At 45.0% G+C, this 19,064-nt stretch overlaps 1 protein-coding gene across 1 annotated transcript in view; it reads right to left on the bottom strand.

Annotated features, from left to right (window-relative positions):
* SMARCA5 (SWI/SNF related, matrix associated, actin dependent regulator of chromatin, subfamily a, member 5) overlaps positions 1–19,064 on the bottom strand; it is a 112,147-nt gene that overhangs the window by 72,820 nt on the left and 20,263 nt on the right. The window contains exons 3-7 of the mRNA XM_040331510.1: positions 18,118–18,284; positions 16,550–16,650; positions 14,416–14,516; positions 1,738–1,917; positions 1,448–1,603 (exon numbers count right to left, since the gene is read on the bottom strand). Coding sequence (XP_040187444.1) covers positions 1,448–1,603; positions 1,738–1,917; positions 14,416–14,516; positions 16,550–16,650; positions 18,118–18,284 — 705 coding nt within the window. The remainder of the gene's footprint in view (positions 1–1,447; positions 1,604–1,737; positions 1,918–14,415; positions 14,517–16,549; positions 16,651–18,117; positions 18,285–19,064) is intronic.

Genomic DNA, 19,064 nt, shown 5'->3' with positions numbered 1-19,064 from the left:
CCGTGTACAAAAATATCACACACAATTTTTTGTGGAAAATTATGGCTAGCGAGCACCAACAGGAGAATAGGAGCCATTCTCCCAGCGAGGGGGGAAGAGCAGGTGGCAGGATTATCAGAAAGCGAGGAACATCGCCATAACAGCTTAAATTTGCATTGCCGTGTGCTCCCACCGCTCACCGGGACATACAGCCCCGCCTACTGGCCCAGGTACTTTAATAGACAGATCAGCCCGTTCCAATGCCGAGACGTGTCATGTATATCAAAGTACCTGGGCCAGGAGGCAGAGCTGTGACGGCAAGCGGCAATTCAAATGAAAGCCGTTACAGTGAAGTTCGCAGCACTGATTGACACAGGCAGGCTACACTGATAAAGTTATTTATTGTTGGAACTTAAAGGGTCACTAAAGGAAAAAAAAAATGTTTAGCTGAAATGACTGTTTACAAGGTAGAGAGACATAATAGTTAACCGATTCCTTTTAAAAATGATTAAAAATAGATAAAATCCAATCATACAATATACCTACAGTTTAGTTCAGTTTTTGCTGTTTCCTGGATCTCTGCCACACAGCCAATAGAGGGCAGTGAAGGTTTTGCAAAACGAAACTGGATTGGTGCTGAGGGGTTTTAGACACCTCCTTGATTAGTCACCACAGTGAGAAATCTCCCCGTACTGTGGTGATCAGGAAACAGACAACCAGGAAGTGTCCAGAACAGAGAGGAATTACAGCAACATCAAAGCAAAAACGAACAATGAGGACATGAAACCAGGACTGCAGTAAGGTAAAGGAAGCTATTTAGCTAAAAAAAAAAAAAATAAAAAAAATTCCTTTAGTGTCATTTCATCAGATAGACTTGTGTTTTAAGTCAACATTCTTTACGGCCAATGTTGCTCACAAATCCCAGTGTCAACCATATCCAAGTGATACAAAAATAAATAAAATGTACTCTTTATGTGAATGTTCACATAAGGTTTTGCAGACGGCTGTCTAAAGTTGCATCTCGTCCGTTGAGGAGCTCTGCCTGTTTGGGGTGAACTTGTGTGCGTTTTTTTTTTTTGACCAATACTATTCCCACCCCAAATTTACTCTTTATGTGAATGTTCACATTAAGAGCCCATTCACACCTCCGCGACAAAACGCCCGACGCCGGACGCTCGTGCCGCTGGAGGGGAGAATTCCCATTGCCGTCTATGGAGATGGTTCACATCTCATATACGCCTGAAAAAAAGTCCCGGACCCTTTTTTTCAGGCGGCATTGGCGTTCGGCCATACAAAGCAATGGGAAGGCTTTGTTAAAAAAAAAAAAAAAAAAAACACGTTACACACTCGCGGCAAAATACGCCGCGTACGCGGCGCATCTTGTCGCGGAGGTGTGAATGCAGCCTAAGTATAATGTCTGTTATAATTGCCGTTACGCAAACCAGAATATTTAATATTAAATACCCACCTTTGATTTTTCATTCTTTATCCTGTGGGCTTCATCAATAACCAAGTATCGCCAATTGAACTTCTTGAAAACAGACTTCTCCTTAATGAGCATTTCGTAAGATGTCACACAAACATCCCATTCACCTGGTAGAAGAACATCTCTAACAAAGGCTGCCTTAGAAAAAAAAAAAAAAAAAAAAAGGGAGATGATTTCAGCAACAAGAAGCTACATGCATCCAATGGACATAAACCATATGATGAAGCTTTCAGCCAATGACACAAGCTAATCCTTAAGGCATCAATACTTACTCGTTGATCTTTGTCACCAATAAGACAAACTGCACCTAAAGATGGCACCCATCTTTTGAATTCAGCCATCCAATTGTGCAAGGTAGACTTCGGAACTAATACCATGTGAGGCCCAGGAATGCTCCTATAATGCTTCATATATCCAAGAAGACTAATGGTCTGTAGAGTCTTCCCTAGACCCTAAGAGAAAACAAAGTTCTACGTTAAAAGTACAACTAAAAGAAACATTTTTATATTTTAAAGAATATGTAAACCCAACATTTCATATTGCCGACATGTGCCTGCTGTACCATGTACTTGTATGAAAAAGTATCCTGTTCATTGTACTGCTTCCTTTGTGTGAAATGCGTGGTGTTCCTGCCAGCCCCACTGCTTTCCTATTAAAAACTGACCACATCAAGCAGAAAACAGCCTGGCAAGTTCAATAGCTGTGCTGGGAACTCAGCATGCTCTCCAATAATCAGACTTGTGCCGACAACCCCCCCCCCCCCCCCTGAACAGCTTTTCTCTGGGAAGATCAGTGTACTATCGCTTCTCCTCCCCCAGCTCTTAAGCAGCTGAGAACAGAGGGAATGTGACCGCTTACAAAAGAAAACAAAGGCATAACGTGTGTGTGCGCGTGTATATATGTATATATATATATATATATATATATATATATAAATAACTTTAAAATTTGGAGCGGTAAGGGGTTAGAACTTGTTTAAGGAATAAAGGGGAAATCTTCCACTAGGGGCACTTGTTTCCATGAGGACTGTCTAATTAGACACAAAAATCAAACAGGTATTAACCTTCCCCTACTCTATCAAAAATGCCAAAACAGGTTTCTGCTTTAGATAAACAGTACTGTTCAAAATTTCTCAGGTGTGAAAAAAATGCTGTAAATTAAAAGCGGAGCTCCACCCTAAAGTGGAACTTCCGCTCATCGGAACCCTCCCCCCCTCCGGTGCCACAGTTGGCACCTTTCAGGGGGAAGGGGGTGCAGATACCCGTCTAAGACAGGTATTTGCACCCACTTCCAGGGAGAGACTGGAAAACTGTGGGTAGTTCGTCAGTTTGCACGGCGCAGTGCGACTTGCGCACTAGGGAACCGGGCAGTGAAGCCGCAACGCTTCACTTCCTGGTTTCCTCACCGCTGATGGGGGCAGCTGAGACACGAGCGATCGCTCGTCTTCTGCTGCCGACGTCGCTGGACTCCAGGACAGGTAAGTGTCCATTTATTAAAAGTCAGCAGCTGCAGTATTTGTAGCTGCTGGCTTTTATTTTTATTTAATTTTTACAGCGGAGCTCCGCTTTAAGAATGCTTTCAGAAACAGAAGGGTTAGTTTATTTTTATCAACAAAATGCCAATTTTCTTGTCTCACTGCCCAAACCAACCCACTTTTTCAGAAAGCTCCACTCTTGAGGAACTTTGCTTGGGAGAGGGACCGATCCGAAGATCCTTATCAACCTCCTACGAATCCCTGCTAGACCTTCACGCCACTGAAGACCCTCCATAACGCATACTCTTTTGCATAGAAATCTATGGCGGCTCCGGACAGTCGCAGTGCCAGAGCCGCGATATGCGGAAGGGACTCGTGGAGAGATGGCGCCGACGGAGGAGGGCAACAAGTCCCGGTACGGGGGCTTCGTTCTTAGGCAAGTACTTCATAATGAGCTAGTATGCATACTAGCTCATTATGCCTTGGTCTTGCAGGGAGTTATGTTCCCTAGAGGACTAGGCAGAACATGTTAGATACATATACATGTCATTTTAAAACAGAGCTGAACAGCCCCGCCCAGGGGGCGGTCCCTTCGGACATCACCCTCCTCCCAGCAGCATGCAGCCTCAGTTCGTAACAAGCAGTACAAACCTAAAAAGGAGGGGTGGGTGCTGTGTCCATCCATGGACAACAAAGAAAAGGATTTTACAGTGAGTACAAAAAAATTCTATTTTCTCTTGTCGTCCATGGACGGACACAGCCTCTTCATTCATGACAAGTGGGACGTCCCCAAGCAGTGTCAAAAAAATGAGGGGTGGGAACAGTATCAGTCAAAAAAAAACACACACAAGTTCACCCCAAACAGGCAGAGCTAGCTCCTCAACGGAGGAGATGCAACTTTAGACAGCCGTCTGCAAAACCTTGCGGCCGAAGGAAGCATCTGAAGATGCACTCACATCAACCTTGTAAAATTTGGAGAAAGTGTGAACGGATGACCAAGTCGCCGCTTTACACACCTGTGAGACAGACGCTTGATGTCGGAAAGCCCAGGAAGCACCAATTGCCCTGGTTGAATGTGCCGTGACCGGAAACGGGGGCGCCCGCCCCCTAAGAGCATAAGCCTGTATGACAATCTGTCTAATCCACCGAGAAATGGTGGCAGACGAGACTGTCAGGCCCCTTTGTGGACCAGATACCGACACAAAAGGGGAGTCAGACCTCCGAAACGGAGCTGTAGCTGACAGGTACACCCGCAGAGCGCGTACCATGTCCAAGGAATGAAGTGCAACCTCCCTAGCATGCACTGGCTTAGGACACAAGGACGGAAGCACAATGTCCTCGTTAAGGTGAAAAGATGAAACCACTTTCGGAAAAGAAAGGAAGGTCACGGACGTAACACCGCCTTGTCCCTATGGAGGACTAAGTATGGTGACTTGCAGGACAAGGCCACCAGCTCAGAAACCCTTCTGACAGACGTAATGGATACCTTCTGAGAAAGCGTAGAGAGGAATCTCTGATGTCCTTGAAGGGAGATTTCTGAAGAACCGAGAGCACCAGATTCAAATCCCATGGGGGAAGAGGTGATCTCAAAGGGGGAAGTATATGAAGAACCCCCTGCACAAAGGTATCCACCAGCGAATGGGCCGCCAAAGGCCGCTGAAAGAACACAGCCAAAGCTGAAATCTGACCCTTAATGGTGCTTAAGGCAAGCTTTTGATCCACGCCACGCTGTAAAAACAGCAGGATTCTGGATACCAAATACGTCCGTGGACGCCAACCCATCTCTACGCACATAGATGTAGGCCTTCCAAGTGCGATGGTAAATCTTCCTAGAGGAAGACTTCCTAGCCCGCAGCATAGTTGGAATGACAGAGTCGGAAAGACCTCGGTCCCTTAGAACCTGGCTTTCAATAGCCATGCCGTTAAAGCCAGCGACTGTAAAGCAGGATGGAGTATAGGACCTTGGGACAGAAGGTCCTCCCGCACTGGCAGCCGCCAGGGCGTATCCGCCACTAGGCGCACGAGATCGGCGTACCAAGGACGCCGGGTCCAATCCGGGGCAATTAGGATCATCGGAATCCCCTCGGCCTCCACTCTGTGGAGCAGTCGAGGCAGCAACTTCAGTGGGGGAAAGGCATAGATCAATCGATACTGACCCCATGGGGCTACCAACGCGTCTGCCCAGGGATCCCTGGACCTGGGCACGAACCTCGACACCTTGCGGTTGAGATAAGAGGCCAGGAGATCCACATCCGGTGTTCCCCATCTCCTGCAAAGGAGTTGAAACACCTCCTGATGCAACGACCATTCTCCCTGGTCCAGGATCTGGCGACTCAGGTAGTCTGCCTGCCAGTTCTCCACGCCTGGGATGTAGACAGCCGACAGAGCCGGCACGCTTCTTTCTGCCCACCTTAGGATGTGAGTGACCTCGGACGCTGCAGCCGAGCTTCGGGTTCCCCCCTGATGGTTGATATAAGCCACCGCGGTGGCGTTGTCCGACTGGATCCTGATCGGGCGGCCCTGCAACCTCCTTGACCACGAGGAGAGGCATAGCCTGATTGCCCGAAGTTCCAAGACATTGATCGGTAGACGGGACTCTTCTACAGTCCAACGACCCTGGGCCGACTGAACCCCCTAGATGCCCCCCCAGCCCGAGAGGCTGGCGTCCGTCGTAACCACCGTCCACTGGAAGGGGAGAAAAGACTTGCCTGCCCGAAGAGTCGGGGATCTCAACCACCAATTCAGAGAAGCCCTGACCAGATGGCTGACCTGAATCTGACGATCCAGAGACGATGGGGATCTGTTCCCACTTGGACAGGATCTCCCTCTGTAGTACTCTGGTATGGAATTGGGCGTACGGTACCGCCTCGAACGAGGCCACCATGAGGCCCAGAACTTGCATACAAAACCGAAGAGACGACCACTTGCGGGATGTCAAAACTCACAGCAGACTGGAGCGTCTGCAATTTTTCCAGGGGTAGAAAGACCCTCGCTTTCGAGGAGTCCAGAATCAACCCCAGGTATTCCAAACGCTGAGTCGGAACCAGGACCGACTTCTGAATGTTTAAAACCCACCCGAACTCTTGGAGGGTCTGGTTGGTTATAGACACGTCCTCCCTTAATTCTGAGGCAGAAGCTGCTCTCAGAAGATCGTCTAAGTAGCCCACGATGGCAATGCCTCGCTGTCTCAGCAAAGCTAGAATCGGCACGAGCACCTTGGTGAAACTCTTGGTGCCGACGCCAAGCCAAAAGTGAGGGCCACAAACAGATAGTGATCCTCCCCGATCGCAAAACGCAGAAACCTTTGGTGACTTGCGCAGATTGGGACATGCAAGTATGCGTCCTTTATGTCCAAGGACGCCAGAAAGTCCGAGTAGAGCGCAGCTACCACCGAGCGAATACATTCCATGCGGAACTTTCTTACTTTCACAAAGACGTTCAAAGCCTTGAGGTCCAGGATCAAACGGACCCTGTCCTTCGGGACCACAAACAGATTCGAGTAAAAAACCCTGAAACCTCTCGTCCTGCGGAACAGGTAAAATGACTCCACAACCCCAACAGGGCAGCCCGACTAGCTGGTAGGAGAGGGAGACTTGAGGGAAAGAATCTGTTCGAGGGATAGGAAAGAAACTATTTTGTACCCCGAAGAGACCACCTCGCAGATCCATCGGTCGGAGAGCAGAGAGGTCCACCGAGCTGTGAACCTGCGAAGCCGTCCCCCCACCCATGAGTCAGGCAGGGGCAGGCCTTCATGCAATTGCGGGCTTGGGTGCCGGCTTGATTGGCTTACGCACCCAGGGACGTTTCTTTTCCCCAGCTGAGCCCCCGTCAGGCTGGGAGGGTTTACCCGCGGGCACTGACTGACGAAAAAAACGCTATTGTGTGGGAAAAGGACCCGGCTTGCGGCGGGGTTCCTTCCCCTTGGAGGACTGAGGGAGGAGAGTGCTCTTCCCTCCTGTGACATCTTTGATAATGTCGTCCAGTGAAGACCCAAAAAGCCTCTCACCTTTAAAGGGTAAATCCACCAGGGCCTTCTTAGAGGCCTGCTCCGCAGACCAGCATTTTAGCCAAAGGCGGCGTAAAACCACCGCCGAAACAGAAGCCCTGGATATCAAGGGTGCTGCATCTAGTGAAGCATCACAAACAAACAAGGCCCTGGACCAGTTGGTCAGCCAGTCTAATTACCTCGGATGGGAGCTGGTGCTCCTCCGCAGCCTGGCGCAAAATCTTTGCGAACTCAGTAAGTGTCTGAGACACCAGGGTAGTGGCCACAATAGGCCACAAGGCAGACCCCGGCATGGTACACATGGAGCGGGTCAGTGCTTTGGATCTTCTATCAGTCTGATCCTTAAAAGCAGGAACTCCCTCTACAGGGAGAGTGGTCACCTTGTTTAGCCGGGCGACCGGAGGGTCCACCACCAGAGGAGAAGTCCACTTCTTTAAGAGGTTCTCCTCAAAGCGGTACCGAACCGCCAGGCGGTGAGGGACTACAAAAGCCTTCTGCGGCTTTTCCCATTCCGCATCAATGAATTTATCAAAGGGCACATAAGAAAAAACCTCAGAGCGGTCTGATTTGTGTGAACCAAAAGACCGAGCCCTCAGCGGATACCTCAGCTGTACAATCTAGCTTAAGGGAGTTCCTTACAGCATTGATAAGCTCCCTGACAAGTGCCTTATCATGCCCAGACCCAGTTAGTGTCTTCCTCAGGAAGGTCCTAGTCCACGTCTTCAGATAAAACCGAACCAGGCACCTGCGCAGCCAGGTCCTGGTCGGAATCTGAACATTCCCCTGGGGATAGCGGAGGGAGGGGGCGCTTTTTACCCCCCTTTACTGCCACACGCCGCTTCCACCCTGGCCACAAATGTCTCCAGGACTGCCGACAAAGAGTCTATAGTGAGTGCAGAAGCAGAAGTACCAGCTGCCTCTGCCATGCTGGGGGAAGGAGGACAAGATACTGACTACATATCCGAAGGGTAAAAAACTCCCAGGGCCCAGTTCAGAATGAACAGAAGCAACACCCACCACTCCTGCTGCACTGACCGGGGGGGGGGGGGGGGGGGTGTACAGGGGACTCACCACACCGGAGAAGAACTGCTCTGCGCCGCTGCCCTTGTCGCACCCTGCTGCGTGTCTGTGTGGAGAAGTCGTGAGGTAAGCTGTGGAATGCGGTGAGGAGAATGGAGTTGCGCGCCGTGAAAACCAACGCTAGAGGCCGAGGACTCAAGCAAGATGGCCGCCGAGCATCTACGTGGAGCCTGGTGCGGCTACAGCTAAATGGCCGCCAATGGGATTTTCAATGCAAACTGAAAATCCACAAAAAAAATGGCGTCATAACGCGGCAAAACACACCATTTGAAAAGGGTGAAAGCCTGGAAAGGCTGTTCAGCCCCAAAAACGTCCAGAAAAAAAAAAAAAAGGGACCCTCAGCAGTAAAAACACAAAGGCCAGGCGCACAGTCCCCTCAACCAGGTGCCCCCCCCCCCCCGACAGCATGTATAACAGCAGAGGGAAACAAGGGAGCAGGGAAGGGAGGATACCCAAACCCCAGGAATGCCCAGCCGTATCACCCCACCTAAGGAGGGACTGTACTTGCCCGTCCTCACGACGACTCACTGGTGCATTGCAGACAGGCATACAACCACAATGGAGGTAGCCGTCAGCCCGGTCCACTGAGTGAGACAACACTACAGCTCAGTCATGTGCGGACCTCGGAGCAAAGCTCACTGGCCACCCCAGGAGTCATGGGGCATGTCGTGGCAGACCCAGCCTCTTTGCAAAGGTGTGCTCAAGCTCGCTGGCTGAACTGAGAAAACTACAAGGATCTAAGATATCCAGACTGTCTCTCAGCCGACAGTTGATAGAAAAAGAAAAAATAAAGAAATAATTAAATAGAAAAGAAAATAAAATCCTTTCCTCAGGCGCTGGGCCCAAAGGGAGCCATACGTCCTTCTCCTTTGCTAGGCAGAATGAAACTGAGGCTGCATGCTGCTGGGAGCAGGGTTATGTCCGGAGGGACCGCCCCCTGGGCGGGGCTGTTCAGCTCTGTTTTAAAATGACATGTATATGTATCTAACATGTTCTGCCTAGTCCTCTCCTGTAAACAGGGAACATAATCCACTTGTCATGAATGAAGAGGCTGTGTCCATCCATGGATGACAAGAGAAAAGAGGGTTTACTTCCTCTTTAAGAACCACATTTAACGTAAAGAGTCCTGAAAGTGATGATTGGCTCCCAGAGGGCTCAAATCTCAACATAGAGCCCGTTTGGGATTATATGAATAGACTGAAGGATTTAAGGTAGTATACATTTACAGAAGATCTGTGGTTAGTTCTCCAAGATGTTTGGAACAACCTGTCTGCAGAGTTCCTTCAAAAACAGTGTGCAAGTGAACTTAGAAGAACTGATGCTGGTTTCAAGCCAAAAGGGTGGCTTTGGTTTCAAAAATGTTAAACAAACACACACACACACACATATATATTTCCCCGGTACTATAGCAGGGTTTGACAAATTTGCTTGGAATCTAGGAGCCAGCTAAAAAAGTTAGGAGCCAGAAAACGCACCCTGTCCCGACGAGCTCGCGCGCAGAAGCAAACACATACGTGAGTAGCGCCCGCATATGTAAACGGTATTCAAACCACACATGTGAGGTATCGCCGAACGTTCGAGTGAGAGCAATAATTCTAGCTCTAGTCCTCCTCTAACTCAAAACATGCAACCTGTAGAATTTTTTAAATGTCGCCTATGGAGATTTTAAAGGGTAAAAGTTTGTCAGCATTCCACGAGCGGACGCAATTTTGAAGCGTGACATGTTGGGTATCAATTTACTTGACGCAACATTATCTTTCACAATATATAAAAAAAAAAAAAAAAATTGGGATAACTTTACTGTTGTCTTATTTTTTTAATTAAAAAAAATATATATTTTTTCCCCAAAAAAGTGCGCTTGTAAGGCCGCTGCGCAAATATGGCGTGACAGAAAGTATTGCAACGATCGCCATTTTATTCTCTAGGGCAGGGATCCTCAAACTACGGCCCTCCAGCTGTGGTAGAACTACACATCCCATGAGGCATTGCAACACCGACATTCACAGACATGACTAGGCATGATGGGAATTGTAGTTCCCGAACAACTGGAGGGCCGTAGTTTGAAGACCCATGCTCTAGGGTGTTAGAATAAAAAATATATATAATGTTTGGGGGTTCTAATTAGAGGGAAGGAGATGGCAGTGAAAAATGACACATTAGAACTGCTGTTTTACTTGTAATGCCAACAGCTACCACAAGATGGCGCAGGTCACAGAAGGAAGCTTGGCACTTCACAAGGACACAAAGCCGCGGCCTCAATTACCGGCCATCGTGCCGGGGGGGGGTGCCCCCACCTCCCCTGCATCGGCGGGCCCGCGATGGCCTGCAAATGAGGCCGCGGCCTTGTAGGCCGCAAAGCTGCGGCCTCAATTACTGGCGGGTGCCAGGTCACAATTTGTTGCAATTGCGACCTGGCACCCAGGTTTTGTCGAGCCCTGTACTATGGGACTTTAAGGGCAAACTATGGTAAGCAAGTTGTTTAAAGTGTTAACATATTGGTGCAAATCATCACCATAACCATACATAGTACATAATACACGTCAAGTACCCAGCTCATGAAGAGCTAGTGAAAAGCATGGAGCACGGTTTTAATCTACAGAAACAATTATGACACATTCCATCTTTCATAGATCCTACTACTTGGATTGAGTGTTTCTCCAGGATAATGATCATTATCTTTGACCAATATGTGAACTTATGCCTGATATACCAGTATGTACTGTGCCTATGCCTACTATAGAAAAGCATTACTGATGTGAGGTTTGCTTCTGTTCTTTAGTTTCTCCCCTTGTCTATCTCAGTTTCTGATATGTAAAGATCTATCATTTTTGCCATGAACTAAAACTGATATTCATCACCAGGGTTACCATTCCTCTGCACATCATGTGCACTGCCCAGCCGTGGGCTTATGTGTGTGTAATATATATATATATATATATATATATATATATATATATATATATATATATATATATATATATATATATATATATATATATATATATATATATATATATATATATATATATCCACCTTGTGTGGCGTTGCATCCTGTCCAAAGTATCTACTGCATATTGTGCATGACGTCCCTAAACTTTTGTGAGTGTGGGGGGGGGGGGGGGGGCCCCGTGCGGCTCTGGGGAGCACTCTTGTAGCCTCCCACGGTAAGCGATGTCCCTTACTTTATTATTTTTTAATAACATTTCCCTTGTTGCAAGCTACAATCACGTTCAGACGCCCACATCTATCCATGTCCCTTAATCCTCTGTCACGCCCCTCACTGCGCATCATTGTGTCCGTGATGATGCTGGACGTTGCGGCGTGACCAACGTTCACACTGCACATGTGCGGGCGTCTGTATAAGATCTCAGACGGAGTGTCTGCTCAATGCGGAGGCTGCTGCTCTGGAGATTTACATGGAAGCCTGGTTTTTATGCCACTACAACTGCGCCATCTAGGTAGGTTTTTCAAACTTTGTGCACTTAGCACACATGCCCACAAGATGCTTTGCGTATAGAGCTTGATTATGATGCCTGTTTTTTCTCCGTTTCAATTTGTGACACATAGGTACATGCAAAAAATATCCCTACGCAATACGGTTGAATAAAAATACTATCGATATATATGGATGGGCATCAGAGGGCTGTTTTAATAATTTTAACAATATGAAATATGGCGGGGTATAGCAGCACACCCATATAAAATGTTGGCTCTACTATTTACCATGTTTTTCACTAGCTCTTCGTGAGCTGGGTACTCATCGTGTATTATGTACCATGTATTGTTATGATGATGTTTTGCACAAATATGTTTTTAACACTTTAAATAAAATCTCTTCTATCTTTTACTACAACTTGCTTACCATAGTTTGCCATTAAAGCCCCATAGTACCAGGGGGTACTTTTTGTCTTTTCTATACAGTAATTATAGGATGTTGGCAACTTATATCGGTGATGCAATTTTGCCGCAGTGGTTTCTTTCCTTTAAAGTGGATGTAAACCCAAATTTTTTTTTTATGTCACAATATAGAGAATAAGATTTCCTATCATCTGTGCCCAGTCTTGCCACACAGAGTTAATCCAGCTCTGAGCAATCCTCTTTTATTGTTCAGTGAAAGTTAACAGACTTCCAGATAAAAACCTGTCTAAATAAAAAGTCCTTTCCGTCCCCTTGCTTCGAGTGACATACATTACCTCTCACAATGAACTGTAGATCACCACCCATATTATGATAAACAACCAGGAATGTGCATGTGTCCAACCTAGTGCACGAGATATGTAAAAACCCTGTCACTCAAAGCAAGGGGATGGAAAGGACTTTATTTCGACAGGTTTTTATCTGGAAGTCTGTTAATTTTCACTGAACAATAAAAGTGGATTGCTCAGAGCTGGATTAACTGTGTGGCAAGACTGGGCACAGATGATAGGAAATCTTATTCTCTACATTGTGACATCTTGCACAGGTTTTCCATATTTTTCATTTTCCAGTCACTCAAAAAGTCTGCACAAAGTTAATTCAAGGAATATAGAACTTCACATTTTCCAAATAGACAGATTCTGATTTCTTAGGTCTAAAGCCCTGAGCTGTGATTATACAAGTCTTCATCAATATGGCTTTGATTGCAACTATGCAAAGCAAAATGGGCAGGGGATAGCATAGCGTCTGGATTAGAAAACTGTCAACAGAACCAAAACATTTTGAAAAAAAAAAAAAAAAAAAAAAAAAAAAATGACCCACATATTTTCAACTGTTATGCAGCCATCCTCTCTAGCTACACTATAAAAAAAAAAGTTGGAAACCATATGAATTTACCCACAGAAAAATAGCGTCGGCTAGGGGTGCAACGGATAAAAAAACTCACGGTTCGGATGGTTCCTCGGATTAGAGTTACGGATCGGATAATTTTTTGGATCAGCAAAAAAGAATTGCAGCCTCCCTGTGCCCCAAATTGCTGCCTTGCCAGGGCGGAGGAAGTAAGGGCAGCTGGCAGGGCTGGATTTGCTCTCCCTGCCGCCCCAAGGTCAGGTTCCGCAATGCACCCGCCTCCCCCCAAATCAATGGAGAATGGCAACCAGATGGCAGGGGCGGCACAGTTAGTTCAAATATTTATTTTCTTACTTATCACTTTATTTTTATTTGTAGCTTGTCGTTTACTTTTTATTTTTGTACAATTTTCTTATTTTTTACTTTTTAATAATTACTTTATTTTATTAATTTAATTATAATTTTTTTTTAAAAAATTACTTAAACTTTATTGCTATCGCACAGTAGAAAACAATGCCCTGTGTGATAGCAATTGGAGTCCTAGCACTGTGCTAGAATGAGCCAGCACACAATGAGCCAGCACACAATGAGCCAGCACACAATGAGCCAGCACACAATGAGCCAGCACACAATGAGCCAGCACACAATGAGCCAGCACACAATCCTCAGTGGTTGGTGTCCCATAGACATGTGTGATGTTACCTGTGATGAGGGTTCTCCTATGATGGATTCTCATTTCTCAGTGTCCAGCGATCACAGCTCTCCCCTGTAATCCTCCAGCCAGGGATCAGCACCATGTCCGCAGCCACACTCACTTCCTCTATTAATAAGCTCCGCATTACTCTGCATACCCGACCAGGAACCAAGCCTCGTTGTCACCATGTTCCAGCCATTGAAACTTTCTCCACTCTGCTCGCACAGTCGCGCCTCCTCCTAACCCTACGCTGTGATAGACAGAACACATCCCAGCATTGGACCCGCATTCTATCACAAACGTGGGGTTAGGAGGAGACGGTGATGTGCGAGCAGAGCGGGGACAATTTCAATGTCAGCCGTTACACTGATCTGCTCGACCAATCTCCCAGCCCCCCTCCCTCTACCCGCGCTGCAGATCACGTGCGTGACGATCTGAAGTCATTGATCCGTGCGGATCACAGATCAATTCTGATCTGTTGCACCACTAGCATCGGCGATAAAACGCCGCCATTTTTAACGTCTACGCTATGGGTGGATTTGCGGCGCATTTCAGTTGCTAGCAGGGCAAATTTAACCCCCACTAGCGGCCGAGAAAGGGTTAAAACCGCCCGCAATACGCTGCTGAAGCAGCGCATTGCGGGCGGTATAGCCGCGCTGTCCCATTGATTTCAATGGGCAGCAGCGGTATTACACACCGCTACAAACATGCAGTGGCTAGCAGGACTTTTTTTTACCATCCTGCTTTCACACTGGAGACAATGGAGCAGCTTTTTAATGGCGGATTGCAGCCGTTTTTTTTTTTTACGCCATAGCACCTGCAATACGCCCTTAGTGTGAAAGGGGTCAAAATATTAACCTTTTTTAACAAATTAATGGTACAAACCACTTGGTAAACTTAGAAAAATAAAGAAATTACGTTTTTGAACCTACCATTTCATCAGCCAGGATGCCATTTATTCCATTTTCATATAAAGAGATTAGCCAATTCAAGCCTCTGACTTGATAGTCTCTTAACGTGCCATTTTTTACATCTGCAGAACAAAAAATACAATTCAAGATGTTTCTCCAATTATATAGTTAAACTAAGCGAAAATTTACCATTCATATAGGAGGGAAGCTTTTTTTTTTTTTACACCATCACCATGCCAATTTATAGCAAAGTGACAACAGTCTGCACAAAGCCTCACTCCGTTTTATACTAACCTTTCCAACACTGCTCCTTTGACTGTCACTGAAAAAATGTGATCGATTTACCTGTAAAATCCTTTTCTTGGGGGTACATCACAGAACATAGGGATCCCTTCCCTCTAACTTTGTGATCTATGGATTGCTGCAAACACTGAAGCTTTGCCTAAAACAGGGAGGCGTTATGCCTAGAAGGGAATTTCCCATCACCTGAAGGTGACAGCACAACTGTTGTAGTGAAGATGAGGAGTCCCTGTATCTTGTGATCTCCAAAAGGAGTTTTACAGGAAAAACAAATTCAATTTTATTTTCTGTACATCCCAGGACCCAGGGAATTTTGATCTTCAATACGAAAGGGATGTCCCAAAGCACCGATAATGAAGGGAGGGAAACAAGCCAACAGGCCTCTAAACAAGTACATCAGAAAGTGCTAGATCCTCACTCAACATCCTGAACGGGCCAAGCAAAAGGTAGCATCCTCAGCGGCTTCAACAGTCATGTGGCAAAACTTTGAAAAAGTATTAAAGCCTAGGAGTCACCCAACAGTCCTGGTAGAATGAGCGGTCACTAAAAATTGTGCAACTTAACCCACAAGCTTGAGAAATAAGCTGCTTAATCCATTGAGAGATGGTAGTTTCGGAAGCTGTAAAAAAAAACCTTCCTTTGGCCTCCAGAAAGCACAAAGTGGAAATTGACTGAATAGCAGCAGTCAACTTCAGGTAACACTGATAAAAAGAACCAAATCTAAAAGGTGTGAAGGGCCTTGCCCCCCAGAAACCCCTTCAGGCAAAATGGATGGCTTAGACCAGGGGTGTCAAAACTTTTTTCGAAGAGGGCCAGATTTGATGAAGTGAACATGCGTGAGGGCCGACAATTTTACCTGACATTCTTTGAACCATTACAATTCGGTCTAAGTGTATTAATTCGAGCACTAATACACTGCCCAACAAGAAATATCTTGCCTTTGTCATGCTCGTCCCGAACACACAGATGAATGCTCTGCTCTTTAGGGGTACCGTTAATTCTTATTGGTACCCCACACATTGGAAAACGTGGTGTGCTTTTAGTGCTGAGCAATAAAAAACAAAAAAAGGTCAGGGACTTCTTTCCCTGCATTTTTGTGGGTAGGGAAGTCCATTGAAATGAATGGGCTGCCCTACAATATGCGGCTCCTTGTAAGGCCTCTTGCACACTGCAGCTTGAAATGGCCCAGTACAGCTTTTTTTTTTTACTGAACTAAAATACAGCCCATTAAGGCCCCATTGTACACTGCTGCTGCTAAACGGACTTTCAGAGGCAGTTTGACACTTATCAACTGCCCCTGAACTCAATCAATGTCATCTTATGTGCACAGGTTCGTTTACTGTCGTTTTAGGCAGTTGCGTTTATAGGCCTTTTTAAAAAATTAGTTCAGACACCAAAGTTTCCAACGTTTTAGATGCCAAACTCTGCTAAACACAGCAACCCGCGTTTAGCAGCAGTTTATAGGCTTTTTTTTTCATTTTGCCCATTTAAAAAAAAAATGATTGCTTTTAAAAATGCAAATGCAGCATGTAAATGTGGCAAAACGGATGTTTTAAACGTGGGTTACTATCTGTCAAGTTAAATCGCTCAGGAGCAGTTGTAAAAACATCCTGTGTACATGAAGCATTACTGTAATGTGCCTATGCACAAGAGCCGTGCATTCTTCAGTTAAAAATAAAAATCTGCATTTTGTCTCATGCGTGCAAATGGAAATTTACATATTGTGCAGAACAAAAACACGAGAATATGTTTTTGCGTGAATTTGCACGCAAATACATACAAAATAAACATCTGAAAGAGTAGATGTTTTAACAGGAGTATCAGGTGCAAGAGGCCTAAATGGATCCATACTTACAAGAGGGCGATTGCTCAAATCTGGTACAAATATTTGTTGTCTTTGAACTTTCCGTTAACAGCTCTTCATCTTCTTCCTGCTCTGTTCTACGATGCCGATTACTTTAGAAAAAAAAAACAAAAAGCAAAACACTAAGTATATGTTAGGAAAAAAAAACATTTTGTAAATGCCCATTTCTGAAATATATAAAAAAAAAAAAAAAAACACAGTAAAAAAAGCAACTCCAAATACTCCCAACACTGCAGACATCTTAAGGCCTCATGCACACTGGACATTAAAATAACGTTTTAAAAAACAGCAGGGAGTTTTTTTCTTTTCTATTCAATGGATCAGCTGAAAAACTTCTCGGAATCCAATCGTTTTTTGTTTGTTTTTTTAAGCCAAAAAACACCCCAGCCAAAAACTGCTGATAACAGTGAATCCTGGGTTCAAGCCGTTTGAAAATAATGACTAGATCCCCATGCTTTTTCTACAATAAAAACGCTTCTTATTTGCAATATAATCTGGTACCGCTAGGGGGTTCCTTAAAAAGTTTGAGAAAATATGAGCTGGATAAATAAAATCTATATCTGGGGACAGAATTTTAATGGGAGGGGTGGCAGAGTAATCAAAGTATGGAACTGGACAGAATGGGACCAAGTGTACACACAGAAGTAGCACCAAGTTTTATTAAGTACTCAAAGTGTGGTAGAGTATAATATGGTCAAAAGGTTTCAAGTTTAGTTTCATTTGTATTGATCAGATGCTGAATATATATAATATGATGCACATTCTTTGTTCATATGCAACATGGCTATGGATGTATGTTTATCAATGTTTTCCTCCATACAAAGCGAGTAAGGGCCCTTTCACACCGGGCGGATGGAAAAAATAGGGTCTTCCTCAGTCTGCAGAATCGGAGGAATGCGAAACCGAGCGAGATCGGGTGTCAGCGGAAGAAAAAGCAGACATACGGTCCGCCCGTGTGAATGGGGCCTACTGGAGGTTTTGTTTATAAATCTTTTTGAAACATGACTAAAAAAAAAAAAAAAACACCCGCTTCTTACTTTCCACCATGCAATCTTCTTGGTGGGCACAATTCGGCATACAATCCTAGTATATGCCGGGTGTGGGGAATTAAACTTTACATTAGGGCTGCAACTAACGATTTTCATAATCGATTAGTTGGCCGATCAGGTAAATACAGATAGAGAGAGAGAATATATATATATATATATATATATATATATATATATATATATATATATATATATATATATATATATATATATATATATATATATATATATATATATATTTATATATTACACACACACACACAAAGCTGTATTTACCCACACAAGGACTCTTAGGTGTTTTCGGTGCATTTACTACATAACCTGCAACTGCCATTTTCCTCCTTGTACAGTTTTAGAGATTGCCTTGATTAAAGTGCAGTATTCAATGGTTTCACCAACCTCTATTTCACACTACTCTGCAGTAATGTGGCGGTCATATCTTATTTGAAAAAAAATGCTAGGGGGTGTCATAATGCCTTTATATTTCTCTTTCAAATAGATATTACTTACTCTCCAACGGATAATAAATTTTGCTTCTCGTCTTGCTTTAACCGAGGTCGCCCAGGCTTCATTTTTAGTGGTGAGGTTGGCGTTTTCTGTGCTGCAGGCTGTATAAAGTGCGCAAACAACTCTGTCTGTTGCAGTAGATAGTCAAATCGGTTGGACCGGTCTGTTTGCTACATGAAAAAAAATAAAAAAAAGTTTTACAATTCAACAATAAGTTACGAAATTTGATTGTGCATGTTCAACGAAGATTGATGCTTTAAAAAAACAAAAACAACACTGCCCATCTATTTTCAGCCTGATGTTTTGCATAAGTGATTACTCTGACAGTTCCACAATTTGTACACAACTGATTAAATTGGGACTTTAGGGCCCCTTTCACACCATCAGGCCACCCATTGACTTCTATGGGGAGGCGGGTGTCAGCGGATACATGTCCGCTGACACCCGCCTTCCACCTGATGATATCCGCTGAAAACAAACATAGCAATCCGATGGAGGGATGAAAAACCTATGAAAACGGACAGGCGGTCCATTTTCATCCAATCTCCCCATAGGGGAGAGTGGAGCTCTGACAGTTCCATCTCAGCACAGTGAGCGGTGACGGACCCGTCAACCACCTGCTCAACAGTGATTCAACAAAGCGATCCCCAGTGAGCTAGTGGAGTCTGTCAATAAGGATCCGCCCCATGTGAAAGGGGCCTTACTATTAGATTTATAGAACATACTAAAAATTACTTGAAAGGTGTAAGCTCTTTATCACAAAACAATTCAAAACAAAAAACAACCACAAACCAGTTTTGTCGCACCAAATCAGTACCTATTCATACCAGGTCTGTACTTAGTAGAGCCATTCTTTGCTGACTGACTTGGAGACTTTAACCAGCTTTCCAAATATGGATTCTGAAATTCTCACACATCTATAAATGCCAATTTCAAAATGACAGCCGGTA

This window comes from Rana temporaria, chromosome 1 (genome assembly GCF_905171775.1).
Source record: "Rana temporaria chromosome 1, aRanTem1.1, whole genome shotgun sequence".
Lineage (NCBI taxonomy): Eukaryota > Metazoa > Chordata > Amphibia > Anura > Ranidae > Rana > Rana temporaria.
The sequence above is the reverse complement of the archived record's forward strand: the minus strand, read 5'-3'. Positions and strand labels throughout refer to the sequence as shown.